The sequence below is a fragment of the Syngnathus acus genome, chromosome 13 (genome assembly GCF_901709675.1).
Source record: "Syngnathus acus chromosome 13, fSynAcu1.2, whole genome shotgun sequence".
In the NCBI taxonomy this organism is placed as follows: Eukaryota; Metazoa; Chordata; class Actinopteri; order Syngnathiformes; family Syngnathidae; genus Syngnathus; species Syngnathus acus.
The window spans coordinates 13,357,741-13,380,583 of record NC_051098.1 but is presented as its reverse complement, the minus strand read 5'-3'; the positions used below and the strand labels follow the sequence as shown (position 1 = coordinate 13,380,583).

Here is a 22,843-nt window from a genome sequence, read left to right as displayed (position 1 = left end):
AAATGAATTCGCTGTTGTGAAATCACCAATAAAGCGAGTGTCGATTTTCCATCAGGCAAAGCGTCAGTGGCCTAAGTTCCTTGCCCGTAGTTGGGTCCTGTGCAGCAGCCCGTGCGAGGCTGTCCTGGAGACCCCGCGCTGCCTGCACCTCTATCGTCTCGGGTGAGTTTGTTACAATGTAGCAATTTCACTATTAATCGCAATAACTGCAACAAAGCTGCATTTATTCACGCACCGCGTGTGCTACAGCTTAGTGCACGGCGGGTGGCGTCGACTCGCCATACTGCTGCACGGCCCGCCAAAAACGGGGGGCTCCTTTTTCCCTGCGAATTCCCAAGCATACCCCCCTCCATCCAAGATTATTCCAACATTAACTCATATTTTTTTGCTCGCCAGGAGACATATGTTGTCTCTCGGCGGGTTTGCCATCTTCCACGTCCCAGCTACGAGCAGCGTCTCGGGCCGAGTGTGGACGTGCAAGCCCGGGCGTTTAAACCGCCTCTACTGGCGGTTTGTTTTGAATGTCAAAGGCTGTCGAGCTAGCGATACACGTCCGAATATTGTTGGTAGCCTAGCTGTGGCTAGCAGGCTAACAAGCTAAGGCTAGCCAAACGGAGCCCGGGCAATATGACAAATTGCGGGTGTTACAGCTGCAGGCTGGCCGTCTTTTTCGTCACACGAACACCTTGTGCTGGTTTTGGGGTTGTTATCGTAATCGGAACGTAACGGGATAAGTGTTATTACGCAGGCGTAGATCTTGGTGTTAGACTCGTTAGCATTTAGCCCGCAGCGTCTCCCATTCATATCCTGCGCAGTGGCGCCGCTAAATGGCAAGTATCCGCTGTCTTTTGCAGAGAATTAAAGTGTATGTGTGGTCTTGGTACATTTGGGTTTTGTGTGTACCGTGTGGATAGTGTATTTGTGTGCATGTGCTGGGATCGTCCGGGGGAAAGATTGCGAGAGACCGCAAGCAAAGCTGCTCAGGATGTGTGGAACCCGCGCGTTTTCAATTTGTCAAAAACATTATTACACAATGAAGCTGTTTTGTGTTTAAATCACACGAAACGATTTTATTTTTTACCAAATGTCCAATGTCATAATCTAAAAACTATCGAAGTCGAGATATCTGGTGAGCTTTTTCGTTCATCTGAGTTTCCCAGTTTCTGAACTTTAATTTAGTTGCAATACTTGCTAAAAAAAATACAACTTCATTCTTGATTTTATTTTATTTTTTTTACACCACAGTTTTGTTCTTGCATGTTATGGAACAGTTGAGCTAATTTCTTGGTGTGTTTATTTGATGCCATTTCATGTCATCCTAAACAGTTGTCATGGATGATGAAGACGGCAGGTGCCTTCTCGATGTGATTTGGTAAGTTGTCTCAAATAAGATGCGACATTACGATTGTGTGTCATGTTTTTTTCTTTCGTCATGCACTGTTGTGAATGTCACTTTTGTTTTCACCGGCAGTGACCCGGAAGCTCTCAATGACTTTCTTCATGGATCTGAGACCCATGTAAGTAGATCAAGTGGTGATGGCTTTTTATTGGATGATGACGGGGCTGGTAGATAGTCGTGAGGCAACTGCTGGATTTTCCTTTTTTTTTTTTCTCTCTCTATTCTAATATGTTTACAATCTATATAAAATTGTTTTCACGAGTTTATATGTATTTGGAGGGGTTTTATATGGTCTCTGTATTTTATGGACTTATGGTTACTATGGAACGTAACCAGCGCAATGATTGGGTCTCACTACCATTGATACAAATATAAACGTTAGCGTGTTTGCCGGCTTTGTATGGCCACCCATCGTTTCAAGCGTTAAACTATAAATCTGCGAGTAGCAGGCTATCGATTGGTGCGCCTTTTTGCTTACTCTTTTTCCCTCCCACTGTTTTGGCTGCGTTTGCTTTTTGAATGCACTGTTTGTAGGTCAGCCTGTCCTTTCTCTTTTTACTCACCCAAAAAAAAAAAAACGAGAAACTAACGCTTCCCAAGTCTGCCAAACCCTGTGGATGTGCCTGTCTTTCCCTCAACTTTTGGCTGGTTCCTTACAATCTTGGTTCTCTTTTCTATGTTCTGTCCTCTTCCTCTCCACCGCCTCCCCACCACCACCTCCTCTCCTGTTCCGTTTCCCTGTCCTGGTGGCTTTTGCCTGCTGGTTTTGGGGGGCCGTGGGGGTTCTGTCTGTCCCATCCCGGGTGCGCGTGTCTGTAGTTGGACACTGACGACCTTTTGGATGGTTCGGGTGATCCCGCCAGCTCGTTCTTCTCCGCCACCGGGGTGAGTAAAATTCCCCCAATCCCCTTCCACCTTATCTGTGTAGCAGCGCATGCACCAACCCCTCCCCCCTCCACTAACACACCTAGAAGGTTTGATTTTCTTGTTTGTGGGTATTGACGTCTGACAATATGTATATTAATTTAGGTCTCTGCCAAATATGTTGGGCTCAGTGTCCAGTCTCACTCCTAAATTCCATGATGCTCTTGTTTACTGTTCGATTTAAGGGCCACGTTCCAGAGGTCCAGCCTACAGTTCAGCTCTCGGCCAATGAGGCCACGGGTCTGCCCAGAGTCAGCGTTGACCTGGACTTCCTGGAGGATGACGACATCCTGGGCGGATCCCCCGACGGGGAAGGCGGGAGCAACGGCATCGGGACCAACCACGAGCCCTGCGACATCCTGCAGCAGAGCTTGGCCGAAGCTAACATCACCGAGCAGAGTTTACAAGAAGCCAATGCGGAGCTGGACCTGGAATCGTTTGGCATTTCCGCTCTTCCGCAGGTGGTTCAGACGCTGCCCGACGCCGGCCTCTCCGGAGCGGCGGGCGCGACTGTCGGCGTAGGCATCAGCGTCGGGGGGGCGGCGACGGCCATATTCCCTGGCTCGGCCCAAAGTGCCACGTCCACTCCCCCGAACGCCACCGCCGACATGCTGGGCTCTGTGCTGGCTCAGCAAGGTCTTCAGCTCCAACCGCAGGTTATGAACAAGGCTATCAGCGTTCAGCCCTTCATGCAGCCCGTGGGCCTCGGGAACGTGACGCTTCAGTCTATTTCGAGTCTTCAAACTCTCCCGAACGGGAGCCAGTCTGGACATTTGGGGATTGGACAGATTCAGGTTGTGGGTCAACCCACCGTCATGACTATCAATCAGTCCGGGCAGCCCATTCTGGCCAAAGCGATGGGAAGCTACCAGCTGCACCAGTCCGGGCCGGAGGTTTCAGGGGCGACGACTCAGACTGGGCTCGGGGCATCGGGAGGTGGACTTCTCATCCAAAGCAACAAAACCACGTTGGGCTCGCCATCTTTAAATGGACCGCCCACGGTTGTTAGCAGTACAAACAGTACCAGTAGCGGCACCATGACCGCACCTGCTGGACTTCTGGGCTTTGGAAGTACATCCCTAAGTTCAGGAATGCCGCCCCAATCTCAAACTCAAGGCCAAATCATGCACAACGTGATTATCCAGCGCACACCGACTCCCATTCAGCCTAAACCTCCTCAAGGAGGAGCCCTCCAAACAAAACTTTTCAAGCCGCAGCAGCAACAACAGCTGCAGCAGCAACAGCAGCAGCCGACGTCCCAAAACCTGCAGAACGACACCACCAAGGCCCTCGGGCTGCAACAGATTCCTGTTTCTGCAGCTCAGAATGTAACGTTTCTGACTGGAAAACCAGGCTCAAATGTCGTACTCAGCACCCAAGCCGCCACGCAAGGCTCGCAGTTCCAGCAAACCTTGTTCAAGCAACAGGCGGCGCAAGCGGCCGGCAAACCGCTCAGCGTACACTTGTTAAACCAATCGGGCAGCATCGTTATTCCCTCCCAGACGGTTCTGCAAGGTCAGAATCATCAGTTCCTCCTGCCACAGTTGCAAGCGGGCGGGCAGATCCTGACCCAGCACCCCGGGGGCCACATCATAACCAGTCAGGGACCTGGTGGCCAGCTCATTGCCAACCAGATTTTAACAGCCAACCAGAACATCAACTTGGGTCAAGTTTTGACTTCCCAGGGACATCCCGGGGCAGCCCACATTCTATCCGGACCCATTCAGCTTCAGCCTGGTCAGATGGGCACACCCACCCTGTTTCAGATGCCCGTCTCGTTGGCTCAGACGCAGGCCCCGACGCAGACCCACACCGTCTCGGGACACGGCCCAACGGTCATCCAGGGCATGCCTATCCAGAACTCCCTGACCATGCTCGGTCAGGTGGAGGGCTTGAGCCCGGCGGTCAGCCTTCAGCCGGCTCTGCAAGCCCAGCCAGGTGGAGTCCCCAGCAGCAGCAGTTGTAGTAGCAGCAGTAGCGTAAGCGGAGCGGCCACCATGGCAGCCACCATCACACAAGGGCAGCCGGCAGAGTGCATCACAGTTCTGGGGAGCGCCACCGACCAGGCCGCCCAGCAGGCCTCTATCCTCTCCATGCAGCAAGCTCCTCCCGCAATCACCGCCGTATCGTCCTCCGCTCCGTCCATGTCCCTGTCTTCGCCAGTGACTGCGGTCGGGCTGGTCTCGCACCAGGCTCAGCACAGCCCGGGGAGGCTTTTGTTCACCAACCAGGGCTCCAGCATGATCCTGAGCCAGGAGTCTCTGCAGATGTTCCTTCAGCAGGTCAGTGTTTTCCTCTCGACTCACCTCGTCCTGAAAAACATTCATTAACATTGTCACCGAGTGGGCTGTGTTGGGAATCACTCCCGAGTCCGTATGGCCATTTTGCAATTTTTGCAGCGCTCCTCAGATATGAAGTGCGCAATCCCTCATATAGTGCCCTCAATCATCTTGAAAAAACAGATGCTTGCTAGAAAAGGTTAACATCAATATTTTTGGGGGGGGAGGTAAAGCAGCTGATGTTGATCCTGTACGTTGTAATTATGCAAAAGTGACGATGTAATTCCATAACAGCGCGGTGGAGTATTTTCTGAAAATCATTTTTCATTTTCTTATCTAACAATTCATAGATTCTGATTAGGGAGTCATGATTAAGTGAAAGATTCCAAACACAGCCCTGGTCTGACCTTTCTGGCTCACCATTCTGCTTCTCATCCAACTCCCCCCCCCCCCCCCCCTGTCATTCCCTCTCTCTTCCATCACCCCGGGAACGGTAAACTATTAGCCGGAGAACAGAGAGGGCGAATCGACCCCCTCTGTGGGGGTCCCTGCGTCCGTAATCGTCAGCGGCCTCGGCGTCACAGCTCCGGCCCACACTGTCCGTGACAGCCAATTAAGTGATTCGTTGGTGGGTCGCAGCCCCCCAGTGTTAAAGCAGGTAGACATGCCCTCTATGTCAAGCGCCCCCCGTCCACTTGCTGCTGCCGCCACAGCCCTTAGACGTTAGCCACCCCCCCCCCCCCCACTCGCTGCCGTGCTATTTGTAGGCTTGCTTCCATGTCGCTGTACTGTGGTGCGCAAATAGCTAACGTGCTTGCAGATTTTGTGTGTGTGTGTGTGTGTGTGTGTGTGTGTGTATATATATTCCCTCATTCACAATCAAATCAAGAGACAATTTTGAAATTGTTTTGCCATTTCCAGATTTCTTGACTGATTGAAGCAAATCCAGCGTTTTCCGTTCAACAGTTCAATTCATTCTGCAGCATTTCAGTTCCGCTTCAGCTTTTGACACAATTTGCAATTTGTTATTTTTGTGTGCTCCAAATTGCATGTTAACTTTTCATATGTCACCTCGGCAGGTACCCTCCAGCGGACATCAGCAGCCCTTAAAGATCCAGAGTATGTCCCCCTCGCCAGCCTTGAGCGGTCACGCCACGGCGCCCCCTGTGGCCGATAGCCCGCAGCCCTCGCAGTCGCCGCTGACTCTCAGCCAACACATCCAGTCGCCGCACCACCAGCAGTCGCGTCCTCCCTCGCAGCCCCAGCCGGCGTCGCAAACGCCCTCCCGCTCCTGCACGCCCTCGTCACACCCGCCGCCCCTCTTCATCGTCCACAACCAAGTCGCCGAGGCCCCCTCGCAGCCTCAGGTGGCCCAGCCGCAACCGACCCAGATCCAAGTCCAGCTCCTCACTCAGCCGCGGCCCGCTTCCCAGCCGGCACCTTACCATCAACAGGAGCAGCCTCCCATGTCGCAATCGCCCAAGCCCCAGCTGGCGCACTCTTTCTCCGCCCCTCCCGCTGGCGCGGTGCCACCGGCCGTGTTAAAAGCCCAAGTCCCCGTCCACAGCCTGACGGCGGATCAGCAGCAGCACCTGGCGCTGTTGGGATCGCAAATCCAGACGCTGTCGGCCATCAGCCAGCCCTCGCTGCAGCAGAAGCAGCTGCTGGATAAGCTCCACCAGGTATGTGCTGACCTTCCAAGTTCCTACCTTCCAGACAAATTCGGCTCACACTCTTCTGCTGTCTTTGCGTGCTTCCAGATCCAGCAAAGCATCCTGCTGCAGGTCAAGCAGCCGGCTCAGGCTCAAGTGCAAGCTCAGGCCCAGGCTCTTCCTCCAGCCAGCAGCCAGTTCAGCTTGCAGCAAGACGTGCATGTGGATAAAGCGGCGATCGCATCATCGGCCAGTGCGGCCACACCCGCTCAGCTGTCCTCGGCGCTGCAGCCCACCTCTGTGCTCATTACAAGTCCCGCTACAGGTAAGCCTCCGTCACGCCCTCGCCATGCGAGACCGTAGCGTTTCGCCTTAATGAAAGTCTCGCTTGTCTTGTTTGCAGCCTCAAGTGACTTACAGGTAGTCTCAGGAGTCCCGGGACAAGCTGGAGCCAAGGTGAATCAGAGTATCGCTCCCGTGAGCCTTACACAGCCTGCACAGGTCAGCTGTTTTTTAAAAAAAATATTTATATACCCACACAAAATCTCACATAAATTTTTTTTATTTTACACATTTCCCTGCTATATCACAGAATCTGTTTTCCTTTCATTTTTTTATTCCACAGATTCAGCCAAATCCTGGAGTGATCAGCTCGGGTGGAGGAATGACTCATGGTAAAGGTGGCATGCAGATCCACGTGTTAGGTACCAATGTCACCCAAATGCCTGCTCCACAACCTCCAGCTCTTCTACAACCTCAAGTAAGCTTCAAAATCTGTATTTTGATAGACCCTTGTAGAATCTTGTAGAATTGTTTGATACAAGCACACATTGCAGACAAATCTGAATTTTGGCAGCATTACAGCTGCGGTTACCGAATTAAATTAATTCAATTATTATAAATTATATTAATATTAAATATATATTAAATTAATTAAAATTATATTACTTTTTTTGTGTCACATTGCAGACAACAGCAAAGATGCCTTTCACTGCAGAGCCAAGCAAAGAAGCCAGGTTGGTTGGTGACACTCGCGCCGATAACACGTTTCCTCTCAATTCCACTTGCGCTCAACACGTTGACTTTTTTTTTTCAGGTTGCTGGAGCAGCTGAGGAAACAACAAGGCTTGGTGCTTCACCCAAATTACAGCGCTCCCTTCGTCTCCTTCGGGGACACGCTAAACCGACTGCTGCCTTACCATCTCTACCAGGGAACTGCCATTTCCTCTCAAGATTATCAGAAAGGTAATCAAAGATTTTCAGACTCAATTCATCAGAAAAGCTGAGTCACAAAACGGATGTGATCAATTTGTTGTCCACAGTGGATGATGAATTTGAGAGCGTCTCCTCCCAGCTGCTGAAGAGAACGCAAGCCATGCTTGATAAATATCGATACCTGCTCTTTTCCGAGTCAAAGGTGAGTCAAGCCGTTGAGTCCCGAAAATCCCCCGGCCCGGAAACTGAACTGACGTTTGAATTGCAGCAGAGACTTGGCCCCTCGGCAGAGATGGTGATGATCGACCGCATGTTCATCCAGGAGGAAAAGCTGGCCTTGAGCCAGGACCGGATTTTGGCCAAGGAGAGACCAGGTAGGCGTTGCCCATCGGAAAAAAAATGCTCGGTGGTTTTAAAACTTTTAACACCAAGTGGACCCTTAAAAAAACTACCAATATTCTATCATGAATTTTTTTTTTTTTCTTTCACGAGCTGTTTAGTTAAGCATCATTTAGTTTTGTCCTGAGAACATGCGGCAGGCTTACTTGAAATTCTGTGCTAACTGAAGTTGATTGTGTGTGATTGCAGAGGAGTTTGTGGCTAATGCTCGTCTGTTGGAGAGTTTAGCTGCGTCCCAACACAAGTCCCCTCCGGCCGAGCCCACCTCCAACGTCACTGGTGTCACTGTGGCCGCCGCTGCCCAGCCACCACCGCCGCCGCCGGAACCCGCACCTCCCATTCCGGCTGTAGCTTCCCACGTCCCACCGAAACCCCCTCCCGCCCCGAGCGTGTCTCCAGCGCCGACTCCCGCTCCTGTCGCTGGCCCCCCTACCGCCTCCTTCCCTCCGACAAAATTGGTCATAAAGCAGGGTGGGGGGGGGGCCTCGGTGTCGTGGTCCAGTAGCTGCGCCCCTCCTCCGAGTGGGTCTGAACCGACAAGCCAGAGCCCTTACTTATCGCGTACCCCTGCGTCGTCGTCGTTCTTTTCCTCCTCCTCCAACTCTAAAATGGACGACGATGACGACGACGCGCTCCCGCAGAGGACCAGCAAGCCGCCCATCAAAACCTACGAGGCTCGGAGAAGGATCGGCTTGAAGCTGAAGATCAAGCAGGACCAAACGGGCTTCGGTAAGGTGGTCCACAACACAGCCTTAGACCCCGTGCACACGTCTCAGCCCAACACTCCCAAATCCCAACCCCCGTCCACTCCCACGCCCGCCGGGGTCATCAGGACCCAGTCGCCCGTGTCGGTCACCACGACGACCACACAGTCCAACCCATCCCAGAGCTCGTCCTCCGTGCAAATGAACGGCACCTTGGAGCACCACAACCCGGCCTCCGCCACCCCCGCGCCCTCGCAAACCACCTGCCGCCTCCCCCTCCGAAAGACTTACCGGGAAAACGTCAGCCCTCGGGTTCGGCCGGGCGTCCCGGGCGGCGGCGGGGACGACGACTCGGCGCCCTACCCCACCCCCACCCACGAGAGGACAGTCATAGCCAGCGTGAAGGTGGAGAAACGAGGTCAGGACCCCGACTCGGGCTTGGACCACGTGGCCGACGTGTTCAACCACGCCGTCAAGGGGGTGAAAGGAATCGGGGAGGATCGCTCGGAGCAGGACGCCGACTTCCCCAAATACAAGCGGACCGGTGGGAAAACCAAACAGAGACAAGCGGGAACTTTTAGGATGGACCAGCACGCGCCGGGGCCCCCTTCGCCGGAGTTCCCTTCGCTCCCCGCCAAGCGCAGTAAGTCGGATTCGCCCGACATGGACAACGCCAGCTTCTCCAGCGGCAGCCCCCCCGACGACTCCCTCAACGAACATTTGCAATGCGCCATCGACAGCATCCTCAACCTACAGCAGGAGCCCACGCTACGGGGGCACCACCACCGCAAGGGGGGCAACGGCCGGACGCATTCACGCTCGGCCCCCCCGCACAGACCCTCGGTGCCCCCGTCGTCTTCCTCCGCCTCGTCCTCCCTGGCCCAGCATCCTCAGGTCGGCGGCCGCGGCCACAATGGCAGCCTGGTGCCGCAGACTCAGAGCAGATAACGGCCCCCCCCCGCCCCCCGGCCCCGCCCGCATGGACTGAAGGGGGCCGGGTGGCGCCCTGGAAAATAGGAAGCGAGTCTTGAAGACTCTGCCAAGTTTGTCCGCGGTATCCTCGAGTCACGTTTTTGTGGTCTTGTCCCGTCCGGGCTTCTTCTTGTGTTGTCACATGCTCATGCCCCTCCCTCCTTCCACCGAACTCCCGCCCCCCACATTCCCCTCTTGTCAGTGTTTCCCAACTTTCATTGAGCCAAGGCACATACTTTACGAGGCAAAACTCTCGCGGCACAATAACAAACTGCAAATTTTATGACGAGTGTTACTATGTATACCTTGGAACGGCAAGGTCAATGTTGAAGAGGATGATGAATGTATGTCGTTCCAAGGTATGTAGCAGCCAGCTAAACGGCAAAATTCACACCACAATTGATCCTTGAAAATTCCCTACAAAAAGGCCAGAAACATTGAACAACCCAAAGCGCACATTCGATTGCGTGACGAGCACATAGCACAACCCGAATGATGACCAAGACAACAAAATAAGGTTCAAGGCCTCCAATTGTGGTTATAAAAACATTCAAATACCAATCCTTATATATATATTTTTTTTTTACTTAGTTTCTGACCTTGTTTGACCTCTAAACTCATGAGGTTCTGATTTCTTTCGGTCAGCAGGGGGCAGGCCAGGCTCATCCCTCAACTTTCACCTCTGTCCCATCCTTCCCTGTGTGTCTTTTTTATGTGTTTTTAAGTGTAAGCCCGCTGGACAAATCCAACTGAAACACAGCACAAGCGTACGGAAACGGCGGGGAGGCGGAGAGGGGAAAAAACAAACAAAAAAAAACAGAACAATAATAATGTACAAAAGACCGCAAGAGAATTTGAAGTATAGTATTACAGATTAATTTTGTATTGTATTTATTGTGTATAAGGATACTTTTTAAAAAGAAATGTACATTTACTAAAACTGTAAATTAAACCTTGCTTCTTTTATTAATCATGTTCCTTGTTTGTGGCGGTATTAAATGTTTCGGGAAATGACGGTAAGGCATTCCGTGGTCAGACTAAAAAGTTTTATCACAAGTAGCAAGATGTCATGTGAAGTCCTCGTGTCAGTTCATCAAAAGATAAAAAGGCTGTTCCGCTCCGCCCAAATACTTTAATCACACTCTCCGCCCTCTGTCGGAGTGTTTTGTGCTGCCCACAGCGTTGCCAGGCATCCCCGCTTACATGCAGAAAACGGGAGGAGGAGGAGGAGGAGCATCCAAGTAGGAGCGAGGAAGAGAGAGAAAAAAGAAAAGCTGAGAACGACATCAAACCTTGCAGGAGAAGCAAGCAACCTTTTACCTCCACCTACGGCCTGTTTTCTTCTACCAGGGGTACATCCATACATGTAAGTGCTTTCACATACTTTGAAATCCTTTAATTTAATATAAATGATTGCATGAAGCTTAAAAAGTCTGATGAAACACAATTGGGCTTAAGTCAGTTTTACAAATGTTGGTGTTTTTTTTCGAAGAATGTCATACTAGTTGTGTTTCATATACGACAGTGACGAAAAGATTACCTGCCGTGTAAATGTTTCAGGTAAATTGGAAGTCTTGCTTCACTGTCATAATAAAAAAAAAAAAAAAAAATGTTTACTTTGTACTTATAAACGTTTGATATTAATAGGGTGTGCCCCCCCTAGTGGTATGTAAATGTATTACAGAATTAAGCTTCTTTTAAATGCCACGAGTGAATTGCCCAGCCTTAAAACGTTCCCACAAGTCTCCTGTTATTGCTTTAGCCATTTCAACACCAACTTTATTTTCTTGCACGGACCTTGTGACATGTTTGGATTGCATTTTTTTTTCCTCCCCCTCTAACCGACCAATGACTCCAAAAATGGAAAAATCAGCCACTGCCACTCTACTTAGCGCCTTTTCAGTCAAAATGAGGATTCCCAAATGGAACTTGCACACCCCCCCCCCCCCTCCCTTACATGAACAGAGTGGACGCTGTGAGGCAAAAAAAAAGCAGAAGGGGCCGAAAAGGAATGTCTTACTCACTTTTGCACGGGAGTCATGGGCTGGGTTTGAAAGGATTCCAGCTTGGAGCACCAGCTTTTTCCAGGCATGCACTGACAATGTTAGGCAACCTCCTGGAGGGCTCAAAAAAAAATTCCACATCTGCACTCGAGGTGCAGCACTCCTTAATAAGCAGCTGCCTGTCTCAGGCGCGTCAGTCTTCAAATGTTATCTTCAAGTAGATATATATTTTTTTCCTTTTACTCTTTTTCATTTTTTCTTCTTTTGAAAATGATTCAAGCTAAAAAGTGATTATTCCAAAGTGTCCTTTTTCCTGCTCAAGATCCCGTCGAGATGTCGCGCTGGGGGCGTAAGAATGTGAAGAAGGCACCAGAGGTGATCCGCACGGTGACCGAGGGTCTCAAGTCGCTGTACCGGAAGAAGCTGCTGCCGCTGGAGCAGTACTACGGCTTCCACGACTTCCACTCACTCAGCATGGAGGATGCCGATTTTGACAACAAGCCCATGGTGCTGGTGGTGGGCCAGTACTCCACTGGCAAGACCACCTTCATCAAGTAAGCCACTTTCACTTCCCTGGGCCAAAAATGTGTTTACTGGACTACAAATTAGGTTCCTTTGTTTCTTCATTAATCATCATTGGAATCAATGATACACAGTGACAATTAAATCATTTTTCATGATATGCCAATTAAATTAGTTCTGCACCCGCAGATTCACCTATTCGTAAACTTGTTTCAATATTGATTTAATTTTGCATAATTTTTATATTAAAAGCCAACCCATGATTTTTACCCACAATTCTTATTAGCTGTGATTTTTGCTTTTTTTTTTTAAATAATAATGATATGAATTATAGGTAGACTATCATTTAGTTTTGCAATATTTGGATTTTTTTTTTTTTCTGTGTTGAAAAATATCTGCAAAAAACAGCATTTTTTGCAGATTTTTGCTCATTTAAAAAAAAAAAAACATTTCTCATTTTTGCTCAAGAGCTCATTTCTGTCGATTTAAATCAGCTGGCCGATTAATCGTTTTTAATTATATTACCACATTTATTTACATAACCCAGATGTGATTGACAGGTACCTGCTGGAGCAGGAGATTCCCGGCAGCCGCGTGGGGCCCGAACCCACCACTGACTGCTTCACCGCCATCATGCACGGCGACGTGGAGAGTCTCATTCCCGGAAACGCCCTCATCGTGGACCCCAACAAGCCCTTCCGCAAGCTCAACCCTTTCGGCAACACCTTCCTCAACAGGTGAGCCTCACGTGGACGGCGGCGAGTGCGTATGTTGTAAGGCCTTTGGAATCTTGGCTCCGCCTCCTTGCCTTATTTGCGGAAAAGAGGAGAAAGGGAACATTGTCAAAAGGGAGTGTGATGAAAGCATGGAGGGGAAGTGTAATGGTTGGCGGCGAGGCAAAGTTTATTTGTATAAACCTTTTCGCCATGACCTCATACCTACGTCCGGATGTCAAACGCTCAAGTAGTGAACAACATTTTTTTTTCTGGAGTGGAGGCAATGCACTTCTCGAGTCACATGCAAACGAAGGCCGAAGATGAGAGGCCGATAAGGTCAGAAGGGAGGAGGGCGGTGAGGTCGGGACAAACGAGCCCGGTGACAGATTTGTGAGTCTCCGAGAACCCGAAGCAGAAATCCTCGTTGTTTTTTGTTTTCACTCGCTGACGTCACAGGAAGACGGGCAAAGAAATCCCGGGACTCCCACTTTCGTGTTTGTCTTTGACATCCTGTCTTTGATTGGAAAGCGGCGCGCTCGTTAATCTCAAACGGTCACTATCATAAACGCTTTCATTGAATTCATTCAAGGATGCGGGCGATTTTTTGTTCCCTTGATTTTGACATGGAGCCAATTAATAATATAAATATTGCCAAGCAGAAACAATCATGCACTTTCACCTCTTTGATGTTTTGCACGACTCAGCGTTTTCCCCATTTTCAACTAAGTGTAAAAAAGCAGGAAGTGAATGACTATTAATGTTGAGATGTAAAAACAATAACACACTTGAGTCACGCGCAAGCCAAGACATTTTATTTTATTTTACGTTCTTAACGAGCACAAATACCAGCTGCGAGTTATGCGTCGAAGAAATCCCAGAACTCCCGCACCGATGTTGTTCTTTGTTTGTCTTCCCATCCGGGCGAGGGTCGGGAAGCGGGGCGCTCGTTAAGTTGGCGGGCCACGGGAAGTGTCGTTGTTGTTGTTCCAGAGGCGCGACATCATTAGCGAGCCTTATTGTTTGATTCTGGCAGCGGCGATGGCTTTTTTCCATTCAGGAAGTGGGAAGCCATGAGCGTTCCCTGACACAATGGAGCAGGCGTTTTCCATTCCAGTCTCAGCCCGTCCATCGTGGGTTGAGCTCAGGCGGGGTCGGGCCACATTGCAACTTGCAAAAATCTAGCTAGCTGGCTAACTCACAACTTTTGACTTAAGTATCGGTGTCTGATATAGGCAGTCTCCACAAATATTCGATACCTTGAAATTAGCCTGATATCGTTTCAATATCGATAACTGCCCTCCCCCCTCCTTTTTTTTTTTTTTTTTTTCCCCAATGTGCATTTCTGTTGTGTTGCAGGTTCCAATGCGCCCAGATGTCTAACCAGGTGCTGGAGAGCATCAGCATCATCGACACGCCCGGAATCCTCTCAGGAGCCAAACAGAGAGTGAGCCGAGGTGAGAAATGTGGAATTCGAGGATGGGATGGGTGCATCTTTAATAATGAGCAAAGATGTGTTAAGAAACGAGTGCAAAAAGTAACACGTTGAGCTGTTGAGAAACGATTGCAAAAAGTCGCACGTGCACATCATCACTCCACACATTGGCACACAAGCCTTTGGTCCAAAAATATGACATCATGTTGTTTCCACATAGTGAATGGCAGTATGCGTGAGTCAAATGTTCCATCTGGTGGCATAACCAAAAATGGTTTTCATCAAGAGCATTACATGACTTTGACTCTTTGTCAAGTAAACTAAAGTCAAACATAAATCATTATTTGTTATTTTGGGCTGCAATGTAGTTGTACATATCAAATTACATGACCTATATTGAATTTTATATATCGTGAATTTTTTATGTCTATAGTCGTCAATGGTATCTCGTGTATTCCAGCTCTGATTGGTGAACCTGTCTGTCCTTGCCCACAGGCTACGACTTCCCCGCCGTGCTGCGCTGGTTCGCCGAGCGCGTGGACCTCATCATCCTGCTTTTTGACGCCCACAAGCTGGAGATCTCGGACGAGTTCTCGGAGGCCATCGGCGCGCTCAAGGGCAACGAGGACAAGCTGCGGGTGGTCCTCAACAAGGCCGACATGGTGGGCACCCAGCAGCTCATGAGAGTCTACGGTGCCCTCATGTGGTCCCTGGGCAAGGTGTTCGGCACCCCTGAGGTTCTGAGGGTCTACATCGGATCCTTCTGGTCCGAGCCGCTCATGGTGTCAGACAACCGCAAGCTGTTCGAATTGGAGGAGGAGGATCTTTTCGCAGACATCCAGAACCTTCCTCGCAATGCCGCTCTACGCAAGCTCAATGACCTGGTGAAGAGGGCACGCCTGGTCCGGGTGAGTCTATGGAATTCACGGAAACTTGTTTTAGTTAAAAACACGTGAAGGATGGCGAGAAAATAACTGCGTGTTTCATGTTCAGGTGCACGCTCACATCATCAGCTACTTGAAGCAGGAGATGCCGTCAGTTTTCAGGAAGGACAACAAGAAGAAGAACCTCATCTACCAGCTGCCCGTCATCTTCTCCAAGATACAACTGCAGCACAACATCTCCGCCGGAGACTTCCCCGACTGTGCCAAGATGCAGGTGGGATGGATGGATGGATGGATGGATGGATGGATGGATGGATGGATGGATGGATGGATGGATGGCCGGACGGACGGACGGACGGACGGATGGATATGAAAATGATCTTTTCTTCATTGTGGTTGTCAGGAGCAACTGATGGTCCACGACTTCACCAAGTTCAAAACCCTGAAGCCCAACCTGATGGCGGCCTTGGACGAGCTGCTGTCGGTGGACATCGCCAAGCTGATGCCGCTTCTGCGCCAGGAGGAGCTGGAGGCCGGCGAGCAGCCCGGCGTGCAGGGAGGTGCCTTCCTGGGCACCCGAGCCGGACCCTTCGGCGAGGGCGATCCCTACGGCGACGAGGACGAGGAGCCGGGCGAGGGCTGCGAGGACGAGCCCGACCGGTGGGTGGTGACCAAGGACAAGCCCAAATACGACGAGATCTTCTACAACCTGGCGCCCAACGAGGGCAAGCTGAGCGGCACTAAGGCTAAGGACTGGATGATCAGCTCCCGCCTACCCAACTCCGTGCTGGGCCGCATCTGGAAGCTGTCCGACGTGGACCGGGACGGCATGCTGGACGAGGAGGAGTTTGCCCTGGCCAGCCACCTGATCGAAGTCAAGCTGGAGGGCCACGGTCTGCCACCGGAGTTGCCCAACCGTCTGGTGCCGCCTTCCAAGCGCAGGCAGAAAGGCTCTGATGCCTGAACGGGATGCATGCATGGATGGATGCATGGATTGGTTGGGTGTATTGGATGGATGAACTTCTCAACAAATAGACAATGGATGACAGCTAGACAAGATTTGTGGGGGAAGGGCAAAGTTCAGACAAGTTTCTTCATAATACTTCCTTGACGCCAATTACTACTTGCGAGCCAATTCTTGGGGAATGAATAGATCGATGTTGAATGAACTTATCAGTGGGCGGGCTAATGGATGTTAGCTAGTCAGACACAAGCACCTTTGCCCAAGAATCAAAAGAAAGGTTCATTTCACAGATATGTAAGTGCCACACCTGGTGGCTTACCGCATTGCTAAGGCTAAAAGCGTTTGACATCAAAACTCTTTATTTCAATTCAAAAGACGTGTTTTACAGATGATTTTATTTTCCAAAACACAAATATCTTATAAGGATGCGGTGAGTTACATCACGATACTGGCAACAAATTGGATAGTTTTTATTAGTTTGTTTTTTTCAAATAACTTTGGCTACGTTGAAAAAAAAAAAAAGTTTCCGAATCGTGAACTGCATACAATCTATCTTATTTAACTCCAAAGTGTAATGTAATATAGCCATTTGCCGTGCACGCTGCTTCCTTAGCTCACCTGTTGTGTATTTTGAGGCTTCCATTAGCATATATTTTGCTACATTGTTTTATTTTCATGTGTTTTGCTGTGTGGCTGTATCTCATTTGCTGCTTGTCTTCACACGATTGTGATAAAAGCGTCCACAAAGACTGAGAATTTACTACTACTACTACTGTGCACAGCGCCACCGCCTGGCTGGTTATACAGCAATAAAGTTACTTGAATGTATCTCGTCTTAGCCAATCGGTACTTTCCTCTCACAAGTGTGTTTTGTTCAACAGGACGTCGGCCATTTTGTTTTGAACACGCCCTTTTGGTTATATTTCCACAGCTCAAGTCTGCTTGCTAATTCAGCCAAATGACCGCAAATTACAATTGAAGAGTGTTTGATATCAAAATGCATACCTGGATTAACACAACATACAAACTACACAGTAACCATCTTTACGTGGGCTAATATGGGAAGAATCTGGCTTTGGAATATACATCAACGTGTGTCATGTTCTCTAGCAGGCCGTCCTGATAAACACTCCGTGACTCAGTGGTGCCGACCAGGCCAAGTGTGCATAGCGCCTTTATTCCAACCCCCACAAATCACAACATCAGCCGCACAAAGTGGAGTCTATCCACATCACTATTTGTGTACACTACGCCTTGGGAGCTGTGTGTGTGCGTGCATAAAGTTTTCCATCTTTTCCCGAGGAGGACAGATAATTCCACTCCTCTGTGGAAAAGGGAGGCAAATGAGAAACAGAAGCCATCCTCCCGACTTGGTGACTCGCTGGCTCTTTAGCTGACTCACATGTGAAGAATGCGGAGGGCCGAGCCACGAGTTATTAATATCTCTTTTCCTAGCCTCTGTTAAGTTTTCTTTCGCAGGGTCGACGCGCTGTATCTTTAAGAGAAAAACCAACATGCCTCCCTCCCGGCCCTCTTTTGGGCCTGCGAGTTCCAGTAGGTCTGATGACTTATCATGATTATGTACGGTATGGGTTTCAAAGTTAGATTTTATTCGATTAAAAACCATGTAAGGTTTTAACCTCGGGTTCAAAGCAGGGCTTCAAAGTGTATTCAAACTAAGGTTTGAAACTTGGGTTAGGGATTCAAACTAGGGTTAGGGTTTCAATGTATGGCTTTAAAACGGCGGTAATGTTTCTAAGTAAGGTTTCAAACTAGGATTAGGGTTTCAAATAAGGGTTTCTGCTTATCAGTTTGTGAAGAATTCCTGTTGGAGCTTGTTACATAATCACCCAGCTGAGTCACCAAAAGTGGTCCAAAACAGATGTGCACGAAAACTGGGAACCACAACAACCTGCGCACCCCAAAATAAATCGTGCAAGCTCAACAGAATAGTGTTGGCTCGTGAGTAAACAATTCGTTCAAAAGAAAGAATCTTTTCAGTGAACGAATAACTTCCTAAAGTGATTCGTTCTTTTTTCAGTTCATATGACTTCAACCAGTAGGTGTCAGTAATGCGCATTGAAGCTGGTGCCACCTCGCCGTACAACAAAACGAAGAAGAAAACGACGTACCTTCCGTTCACGAACGAGTCGTGAATTGCATTTACCGCTCACTAACTGAACAGATCTGTGAGTGAACGAGTCACTTATTCTCATTTCCAGTTCATCGCGAGAACGGATCAGTGAGGGCACGAATCCCGACTTTCCCGTTCGCGAACGAGTCAATGCACCCAAATGCCTTTCTTCCCGTGCATCAACGGATCAGTCAGTTGGACGTGTTGCGTCTCCCTCCTGGCGTGAGTTATGTCATAAACCAGAATGTAGATTAACGATTTGCCAAGGAAAGAAAGAACCACTCACTGAAACACCACTTCTTTTTTGCACGTTTTCTCCAAGCTAACGGCTAACTTTATTGCATGAAGGAATGCGCCGTTATGCAACAACGGGGAGAGTATGCTTTGGGTAATCTTTATTTTATAACACTTATCGTAGTTTATAAATAACGTGTATGCATATATACGCCTAAATATTGTTATCCAATATATCTACTGCAATTTCACATTAGATTGCTGGTTTGAAATGTACTTTTATTATTATTATTTTAATAAACATTTATGTTAAAACTTGTCTGGTGTTTTATTCCTTGTTTTTATATTTGCCAATTAAAACATAAAAATCTGACATTTGGTCAACTGCTTTACATGACAATATGTATGTGTTTTACGTTGTTATATGAGTTGGTGCCCCCCAGAATAACAACTTTCATAATTTTATATAAATAACAAAATAACACAACGGATTTTTTATTCAACCTTTTATTCAAATACAAACACATTCGGTATAATAATACCATCAACTACAATCCAACAAATACAAAATTAAAACAATGTCGGCATAACTGTGTCGGCTGGCATAGCAGCAACGCTGTTTGTCACTCACTCGTGAATCTTCGCGAACGAACCTGAAAATGGCGGTGTCCGAGTGACGTCACAGATCAAACAGCCAATCAGAAAGTGGGGGTGAGGGCGTGTGGCACTTTTCATTTTCCGTGAAGCTTTGACCATAGTTTTTCCCTAATAAAGTGGCCTGTGATTAGGTACATCTGAAAATGGCGGTGTACCTAATGGAGTGTCCGTGTGACGTCACAAATCAAACAGCCAATCAGAAAGTGGGGGTGAGGGCGGGTGTGGCACTTTTCACATAAACCAGGGGTGTCGACCTCCAGTCCTCGAGGGGCCGCGTTCCAATATGTTTTCCAAGTGACCCTCGTTAAGCGCACCTGCGTGAAAAGTTTTAGCTCCTTTCACGTTCTGCAGGAGCTAAAAGTTTTCACGCAGGTGCACTTAACGAGGGAATCACACGGACACTCCATTAGGTACACCGCCATTTTCAAGTGTGCCTAATAACAGGCCACTTTATTAGGGAAATATCATGGTCAAAGGTCACAGGTTGTCAAGCTCTAGTCTTCAGGGCCGCGTTCCAACATGTTTTCCAAGTGACCCTCGTTAAGTGCACCTGCGTGAAAAGTTTTAGCTCCTTTCACGTTCTGCAGGAGCTAAAAGTTTTCACGCAGGTGCACTTAACGAGGGAATCACACGGACACTCCATTAAGTACACCGCCATTTTCAAGTGTACCTAATAACAGGCCACTTTATTAGGGAAATATCATGGTCAAAGGTCACAGGTTGTCAAGCTCTAGTCTTCAGGGCCGCGTTCCAACATGTTTTCCAAGTGACCCTCATTAAGCGCACCTGCGTGAAAAGTTTTAGCCTCTTTCACGTTCTGCAGGAGCTAAAAGTTTTCACGCAGGTGCACTTAACGAGGGAATCACACGGACACTCCATTAGGTACACCGCCATTTTCAAGTGTACCTAATAACAGGCCACTTTATTAGGGAAATATCATGGTCAAAGGTCACAGGTTGTCAAGCTCTAGTCTTCAGGGCCGCGTTCCAACATGTTTTCCAAGTGACCCTCGTTAAGCGCACCTGCGTGAAAAGTTTTAGCTCCTTTCACGTTCTGCAGGAGCTAAAAGTTTTCACGCAGGTGCACTTAACGAGGGAATCATACGGACACTCCATTAGGTACACCGCCATTTTCAAGTGTACCTAATAACAGGCCACTTTATTAGGGAAATATCATGGTCAAAGGTCACAGGTTGTCAAGCTCTAGTCTTCAGGGCCGCGTTCCAACATGTTTTCCAAGTGACCCTCGTTAAGCGCACCTGCGTGAAAACTTTTAGCTCCTTTCACGTTCTGCAGGAGCTAAAAGTTTTCACGCAGGTGCACTTAACGAGGGAATCATACGGACACTCCATTAGGTACACCGCCATTTTCAAGTGTACCTAATAACAGGCCACTTTATTAGGGAAATATCATGGTCAAAGGTCACAGGTTGTCAAGCTCTAGTCCTCAGGGCCGCGTTCCAACATGTTTTCCAAGTGACCCTCGTTAAGCGCACCTGCGTGAAAACTTTTAGCCTCTTTCACGTTCTGCAGGAGCTAAAAGTTTTCACGCAGGTGCACTTAACGAGGGAATCACACGGACACTCCATTAGGTACACCGCCATTTTCAAGTGTACCTAATAACAGGCCACTTTATTAGGGAAATATCATGGTCAAAGGTCACAGGTTGTCAAGCTCTAGTCTTCAGGGCCGCGTTCCAACATGTTTTCCAAGTGACCCTCGTTAAGCGCACCTGCGTGAAAAGTTTTAGCTCCTTTCACGTTCTGCAGGAGCTAAAAGTTTTCACGCAGGTGCACTTAACGAGGGAATCATACGGACACTCCATTAGGTACACCGCCATTTTCAAGTGTACCTAATAACAGGCCACTTTATTAGGGAAATATCATGGTCAAAGGTCACAGGTTGTCAAGCTCTAGTCTTCAGGGCCGCGTTCCAACATGTTTTCCAAGTGACCCTCGTTAAGCGCACCTGCGTGAAAACTTTTAGCTCCTTTCACGTTCTGCAGGAGCTAAAAGTTTTCACGCAGGTGCACTTAACGAGGGAATCATACGGACACTCCATTAGGTACACCGCCATTTTCAAGTGTACCTAATAACAGGCCACTTTATTAGGGAAATATCATGGTCAAAGGTCACAGGTTGTCAAGCTCTAGTCCTCAGGGCCGCGTTCCAACATGTTTTCCAAGTGACCCTCGTTAAGCGCACCTGCGTGAAAAGTTTTAGCCTCTTTCACGTTCTGCAGGAGCTAAAAGTTTTCACGCAGGTGCACTTAACGAGGGAATCACACGGACACTCCATTAGGTACACCGCCATTTTCAAGTGTACCTAATAACAGGCCACTTTATTAGGGAAATATCATGGTCAAAGGTCACAGGTTGTCAAGCTCTAGTCCTCAGGGCCGCGTTCCAACATGTTTTCCAAGTGACCCTCGTTAAGCGCACCTGCGTGAAAAGTTTTAGCCTCTTTCACGTTCTGCAGGAGCTAAAAGTTTTCACGCAGGTGCACTTAACGAGGGAATCACACGGACACTCCATTAGGTACACCACCATTTTCAAGTGTACCTAATAACAGGCCACTTTATTAGGGAAATATCATGGTCAAAGGTCACAGGTTGTCAAGCTCTAGTCTTCAGGGCCGCGTTCCAACATGTTTTCCAAGTGACCCTCGTTAAGCGCACCTGCGTGAAAACTTTTAGCTCCTTTCACGTTCTGCAGGAGCTAAAAGTTTTCACGCAGGTGCACTTAACGAGGGAATCATACGGACACTCCATTAGGTACACCGCCATTTTCAAGTGTACCTAATAACAGGCCACTTTATTAGGGAAATATCATGGTCAAAGGTCACAGGTTGTCAAGCTCTAGTCCTCAGGGCCGCGTTCCAACATGTTTTCCAAGTGACCCTCGTTAAGCGCACCTGCGTGAAAACTTTTAGCTCCTTTCACGTTCTGCAGGAGCTAAAAGTTTTCACGCAGGTGCACTTAACGAGGGAATCACACGGACACTCCATTAGGTACACCGCCATTTTCAAGTGTACCTAATAACAGGCCACTTTATTAGGGAAATATCATGGTCAAAGGTCACAGGTTGTCAAGCTCTAGTCTTCAGGGCCGCGTTCCAACATGTTTTCCAAGTGACCCTCGTTAAGCGCACCTGCGTGAAAAGTATTTGGTCACTTTCATGTTCTGCAGGAGCTAAAACTTTTCACACAGGTTGTCACACACGGATTGTCCAAGTGACATCACAGATCAAACAGCCAATCAGAAAGTGGGGGTGAGGGCGGGTGTGGCACTTTTCACTTTCCGTGAAGCTTTGACCATGATTTTTGATTGATTTATTAAAAAAAAAAAAAAAAAAAGGTGTGTGGGGGGGCGAATTGTTGAACGATTCGTTTGAACGAATCTTTTGAGTGAACTGATTATAAAGATTCAGTTCACTTAAAAAAACTGGAATGCACATCACTACAACAAAAGGCGAGAGCTCCTCCGTGGGCGTCCTCATGGGGAATTCCTCGCTGCCTGGGAAATCGTAATGAGAGGAATGTGGGACAGAAGTGACCTCTACTGGACAAAAAAAAAAATACAACACGGACAAAATTATGTATGTATGTATGAATGAATGTATGAATGAATGTATATATGTATGAATATATGTATGAATGAATGTATGAATATATGTATGAATATATGTGTGTATGTAGGTGTGTATGTGTGTATGTATGTGTGTATGTATGTGTGTATGTATGTATGTATGTATGTAT

The 22,843-nt window shown here is 48.4% G+C and overlaps 2 protein-coding genes across 6 annotated transcripts; both read left to right on the top strand.

Moving 5' to 3' along the window:
* The first annotated feature begins 94 nt into the window (after positions 1-94).
* On the top strand, positions 95-10,514 carry bicra (BRD4 interacting chromatin remodeling complex associated protein). 5 transcript variants are annotated; one of them, XM_037268238.1, is made up of 15 exons: positions 95-162; positions 1,327-1,372; positions 1,472-1,517; positions 2,219-2,284; positions 2,509-4,605; positions 5,108-5,260; positions 5,682-6,284; positions 6,363-6,579; positions 6,658-6,755; positions 6,886-7,014; positions 7,224-7,270; positions 7,351-7,499; positions 7,577-7,671; positions 7,738-7,843; positions 8,058-10,514. In XM_037268238.1, exons 2-15 carry the CDS (start codon positions 1,332-1,334, stop codon positions 9,518-9,520), a joined length of 5,310 nt encoding a protein of 1,769 aa, XP_037124133.1. In that variant the 5' UTR covers positions 95-162; positions 1,327-1,331; the 3' UTR covers positions 9,521-10,514. The 5 variants fall into 5 exon arrangements, with proteins under 5 accessions (XP_037124133.1, XP_037124131.1, XP_037124130.1 ...); XM_037268236.1 differs by having other exon boundaries at positions 6,880-7,014; XM_037268235.1 differs by having other exon boundaries at positions 6,880-7,014; positions 7,577-7,843.
* Positions 10,515-10,613: 99 nt separating this feature from the next.
* ehd2b (EH-domain containing 2b) lies at positions 10,614-16,893 on the top strand. Its single transcript, XM_037268244.1, has 7 exons — positions 10,614-10,910; positions 11,870-12,101; positions 12,630-12,806; positions 14,142-14,239; positions 14,713-15,125; positions 15,211-15,375; positions 15,505-16,893. Exons 2-7 carry the CDS (start codon positions 11,881-11,883, stop codon positions 16,063-16,065), a joined length of 1,635 nt encoding a protein of 544 aa, XP_037124139.1. The 5' UTR covers positions 10,614-10,910; positions 11,870-11,880; the 3' UTR covers positions 16,066-16,893.
* The last annotated feature ends 5,950 nt before the right edge of the window (positions 16,894-22,843 follow it).

Excerpts from the sequence above, each read along its gene's own strand:
- bicra (XM_037268235.1), top strand. The coding sequence starts at position 1,332 with ATGGATGATGAAGACGGCAGGTGCCTTCTCGATGTGATTTG. Across the intron at positions 6,285-6,362 it reads TGCTGGATAAGCTCCACCAG|ATCCAGCAAAGCATCCTGCT; the intron begins GTATGTGCTGAC and ends GCGTGCTTCCAG. Across the intron at positions 7,271-7,350 it reads GAGCCAAGCAAAGAAGCCAG|GTTGCTGGAGCAGCTGAGGA; the intron begins GTTGGTTGGTGA and ends TTTTTTTTTCAG.
- ehd2b (XM_037268244.1), top strand. The coding sequence starts at position 11,881 with ATGTCGCGCTGGGGGCGTAAGAATGTGAAGAAGGCACCAGAGGTGATC. Across the intron at positions 12,102-12,629 it reads GGCAAGACCACCTTCATCAA|GTACCTGCTGGAGCAGGAGA; the intron begins GTAAGCCACTTT and ends TGTGATTGACAG. Across the intron at positions 15,126-15,210 it reads AGAGGGCACGCCTGGTCCGG|GTGCACGCTCACATCATCAG; the intron begins GTGAGTCTATGG and ends TTTCATGTTCAG.